This window comes from Botryllus schlosseri, chromosome 11, assembly GCF_051294905.1.
Source record: "Botryllus schlosseri isolate E-star chromosome 11, Bs_hap1, whole genome shotgun sequence".
Taxonomy (NCBI): Eukaryota; Metazoa; Chordata; class Ascidiacea; order Stolidobranchia; family Styelidae; genus Botryllus; species Botryllus schlosseri.
Genome location: NC_137246.1, coordinates 14,367,195 through 14,372,357, shown reverse-complemented (window position 1 = coordinate 14,372,357; position 5,163 = coordinate 14,367,195). Strand labels below are relative to the sequence as shown.

General features: G+C 40.5%; 1 protein-coding gene across 1 annotated transcript; it reads left to right on the top strand.

Moving 5' to 3' along the window:
* The first annotated feature begins 2,207 nt into the window (after positions 1-2,207).
* LOC145450753 (uncharacterized) lies at positions 2,208-4,851 on the top strand. Its single transcript, XM_080329263.1, has 4 exons — positions 2,208-2,803; positions 3,127-3,249; positions 3,307-3,495; positions 4,095-4,851. The coding sequence occupies exons 1-4, from the start codon at positions 2,375-2,377 to the stop codon at positions 4,158-4,160; spliced, it is 807 nt and encodes a 268-aa protein (XP_080185389.1). The 5' UTR covers positions 2,208-2,374; the 3' UTR covers positions 4,161-4,851.
* The last annotated feature ends 312 nt before the right edge of the window (positions 4,852-5,163 follow it).

Below are 5,163 nucleotides of genomic sequence, written 5' to 3'. Positions count from 1 at the left end.
TGACGTTGTAAGCTTTGCAATGATTGAGAATTTCAGACAGAACGTAGGCATAATTGTAAAACCGCATGGTTATTATTATATACCGGGTTTAATTGATCTGATTGCAAGAGTGACAGATTAGGGATACCGAGATATATACCTGCATGGTGACAACCGATTTGTGCGAACAGAACAACCGACTCACGGAACAATGTTGGGTGATGGTTGATTTTGTGGGATCTGCTACATCCGGGAGTATCGAACATGTGGTTCGCGAATATCTTTGGAGGTTTGAAAATGAATTAGGCGACATGGGACCCCCAAACAGCCACATTTTAATTTTACGGAAATCATTCTGTTGATATATTCAGCTGCAAAATCTGAAATGAGGGTACCGGCACACATTACATATTTATACTAATACAAACTTGCTTTCGGGCAGGTATATTTAGAGATCCGGCTATCCCTACTCTTGGGTAGTTTTCGAACCCTTTGATATTATACCTTTTACGATGGTATACGATGGTGACATCAGTTTTTTCTTCATTTTATGCCCCATAAATTATTACTTTGATTACTGAATGATGAGTATCTGTGTGATTATATATATACATAACTTATTATCAATTATCATATTCATTGTTCACGATGAAACTGAAGACGTATCCAGTCAGGATCTGATATTACCACCCTACACAGCCGACGTATACGATATGGGATGGTTGGAAGTGGAACCCTCGAAATAATCAGTTCAACAGCTAGAGTACGTAGATATAGATCAGTGGTTCCCAACGTGGGCGATTTGGCGGTCTAGGGGGGCGAAAATGGACAAAGGGGACGACAGGGGGGGGCGATGACGCGTCAAAACGGCTGACCTTTTTTTTTTTTTTTTTTTTAGTCAACCCACGGAAATTTAGTTACAAAAGTGTGTCAAATTAGACATCGAGCAGAAAATTTGACTTTTTTTTTTTTTAGTCAATCCGCCGGCGATTACAGTTTGTATGCCCAATTTTCGGTACACAAAATTTGGGGGGCGATGATCGGTGTGTGTTGACCTTGAAAAGGGGGCGATGGGTCGAAAAAGGTTGGGAACCACTGATATAGATCATTGTTACGGAATGAATGTTCTGATGATAATGACCGCCGACCGTAAAAATGCTGCAAGACGATTTAGTCCTGGTTAAAGATAATTTAGGTCCGTATACGGCAGGGGTTGAAAGCCTATTTCGTCAAAGGCGCTATATTTACCCTGTATTTTCAATCGTGAATATCAATCCACTATGACGTAACAATTGAATATGCATGACGTTATGCCTTAGAAAAAAAACATGTTTTACACAAGGGCCTTGTTTTAAACATATTTGTTTTAAATTTATTCTTGTTTTAAACACAACCCTAACTATACTACAACTAGGGTTGCATTCAAAACAAACGGTGTTTTGAAACAGTTTTTTTAAAACATGTTTTATACAGTGTTTTAAACAAATGCGTTTTAAAAAAAATGTGTTTTTCCACTGTGACGTCACCATTAAATATGTGTGACGTCATGGCTAAAAAACACACACAGAAAAAACAATAGAAAACGTGTTTTAAACAAGGGCCTTGTTTTAAACATGTTCGTTTTAAAATGATATTTGTTTTAAATGCAACCCTAACTGCAACAGTGCCGTGTAGGAAGTAATCCTCTGACGGTGATGATAAATTAATGTAATAATGATTTTCCGTGCGGTTCTCTGAGTATGCAATAATAATTATTGGTGCGAAAATAATGAAATGCACTCCACTCCAGTAACTCCGGTAAACGATGAAAATGTCCCATACCACTTTTTGTTGTATTCGCGTCGCCTTCAATGCACTTGATGAAAATACTATGCATCATAATTTTTTCTCTTTATTCGGGAAACCAGCCGACTCAGGCTACAAGCCGAAAAGGTGGAAGCTTTGAATAGCCCCAATTTGGAACAGAAAGAACTATGGTGGCGAGGCGTGAAGCCGAGAAGTAGGAACTGCAATAAGACACCGAGACTAAGAACCAGATACGGAAACATTATAAAAGTACTGAGTTTCAACAGCTGTAGTACCAATACGAGACGGTGTGACCTGCACCTTTGTTGTCTTTGTTCGAAACAATTGTATTTGCGCCCTGGAATCGTAGCAGCCTGTATTCTCTTATCACCCCCTTGTCAAGCCAACGAGAATTGTTATGCCAATATCAGTAAAGTGTTCTTGCAGCAATAGCAGGATACGCCAATGGATAGGGAGATCATTGCGCTGCGGTCTTTATAGGCTTCGGGGCGTTAATCGAAGATAATCAATAGTTTACTATATGTAGCCTACTCGAAAAAAATCCGAAAATACATTCGTTCCGCCACAGGTTCAGTCTCTATCGCTCACAATGTCAGAGGAGGACAACACCACGAGCAACATCCTAGACAAGGTCGCGCACTTACAGAAACTTCTCACCGTTAGCGAACATGAACAACGTGTACTGCAGGAACGCCTCGAGGACGTCATGCAGGTCGTGGCCAATGTGAATGAGAAAAATAATATGCTACAGCAACGTGTAAAAGAGTTGACTCTCGTCAAAGGAGGGGACGACATTAGCAAGGCTGAATTAGCGAACCAAATAAAATCTGCTTATAAGGCCGAGACCTACCCAAACGAGATAATTGAAAAAATGCAAGATGAGACGAACGTACTCCAGGAGAGAATCACTGGGCTACATTTAGCGATCGCGCAGCTCGGCGCGGAAAAGTTTGTAGCCGAGAGAAGAGTAGTGAAAATAGAGAAAGAACATTCGGTTTTGAAAAAGACTTTGGAGGAGGTATATATTTTTGCATTATATATTCCTACTTTCGACGGTCACACTAGCTGAAACCAAGCACTATATCTACACTACATGCTTAACCGAATTTGAAATTTTCCCGGACACATAAAATGCAAAATATATGTCTCCCAAATTCACGAATCCGAGAATTTTGTAGTGGACCCTACCGTCGCACTTCGTACAATATTTTCCTCTTACCGATCATTTTTTTGCGATTGAATGAGTGTTCCAACAAATAAGCTAAATCAGGACGGAAATGCACCAAACCTATAGACAACTCATTGAGATTGGTCACATGACCAACTCTGTCCATTATGCAGGTTGAACGCGGCCGCTTGAAAACCGAAGAGGAAGCTGTGAGACTCACAGAATTTCGCGGCCAGCTCGACCGTTGGATCCAAAATTTGGAATCCGAATTGGACGACTCGGAAAAAACGATACAGGTTCTTATCTCACTTACGTACCGCACCGGAATTCTAAAATTAACCACCGATTCCAAGGCTCTGCAAGCGCAACTCGCGGACACGGAACAATCGCACGCGTCCAGATTAATCGAAATCACGACCCGTCACCGGCAAGAGTCGGAAATCGAGGTGGAGCGATTAAGAACAGCGCAAATTCAAGCCGAACGTACCCTGGAAGCGAGGGAACGGGCGCACAGGCAGAGGGTCAAAGGTCTTGAAGAACAGGTGGGCTTTCGTTAAGCGATCCGTTATCCGACCATCGCTCACTATGAATCCATGTGACGCCCAGAGGGGTTCACTACTGAAATTATTCTGCTTTTTCCGAGGGCTTAAATAGAGTTTTCCTATACTGACCGTAGCTGCTCAAGTGGTTTTATTTTTAAACTACTTCTACTTGGCAGTTTTCAGTCAAAACTACTTACTTTTTGCAATTAGGATTTTGCTTTACGCGTGCATCGCTTATTTGCGTGAAATTGTCATGACCATTAGGCGAAAAGCCCTTGTATTACGTTAATGGGATATATTTTCGAAAAGTGATCCTTTGTAGTGTGATTGGTCAGTTCGAGTTAGTCAAGACCCAAGAAGATGCACCCTGCAATTTCGAAGCCAGCCCGCTCATCAAATTGTGCGACATCCCGACCAAATCTACTTTCTAAATTACTTAATTGAGTACTTTTCGTGCCTTTCACTTCCTACTTCAAGTAGTGTTGACATGTCCCTGAAATCGCTACTTCAGCTTGTAATTGAGTACAAATTTATAGCGCTATTTTAAATTTTACCTGAGTAATAACGCTGACTAGTTTGACTGTGGTGATGCCTTTCAGGTTACTACCATGAAAGACCAGCTAGCTCAAGAGATAAGACGTCGACAACCATACAGCAGGAAATAACGGAGTCGGGCATTTGTTCTGACCATTCGATGGCGTATCATCACTCAAATATCAATTATCCCAGATATAATATATTGTTTACTTGGGTAGCATACTGCCGTTCCCTATCGGATTTTCGGATACTAAGTGTCGAAGTCGGGCGGCATAATTTGTAGACGTTTCGTAGGTTCATATACGTATATACACGGCGTTGTCGGCAATATGCCTATTCTTTTTGATGTTTTACAGATCCGCATTCCTAGAACTTGATTGTAACGTAACTGAATAATTCCTTAAAATTGCGTCCGAGTGATTACTGCCCCAATCAAAGCTAGCTGGTCAGGAATATCTTGAATGCGGATGCGTATATTCCATTCTGTACTTCTCTAGAAAATCGTGTAGGCTTGTATTGGCGTTTTTCTTCTTATGTGCACTGGACGTCACGTGTTACCGAGCCTACAATCGTTTATATGACGTTGTTAGTGACATTTTATGAAACATTAGGGTGATATATATATAAATATATCGAGTTATACCCTTGTTGACAAATTCATATAGTTTGTATAATCAGTAGTGTATATCTGTGTGGCACTTCCGATGCATTCTGCAAACTGAAGAATTTTGTATTTGCACATAATAGCTCTCAGCATTTGCACACAACACTGTTTCCAATATTTCGTAGAAGCCAATAATAAATTTGATATTTTAAATATGACGTTGTAAGCTTGGCAATGATTGAGAATTTCAGACAGAACGTAGGCATAATTGTAAAACCGCATGGTTATTATTATATACCGGGTTTAATTGATCTGATTGCAAGAGTGATAGATCAGGGATACCAATACCTAGATATGAGTGTTGGGATCAAGTCACTGCCTTCGAGTCACGAGTCAAGTCAAGTCATTCGATTTTTGGAGGTGACTCGAGTCAAGTCACAATTCAGGTCAACTTGCCTTTTCGAAGTATGACGCATGATTACGTTATTTCATTTTGCTAGCTGTCTGAAATACAGATTGATTGATCA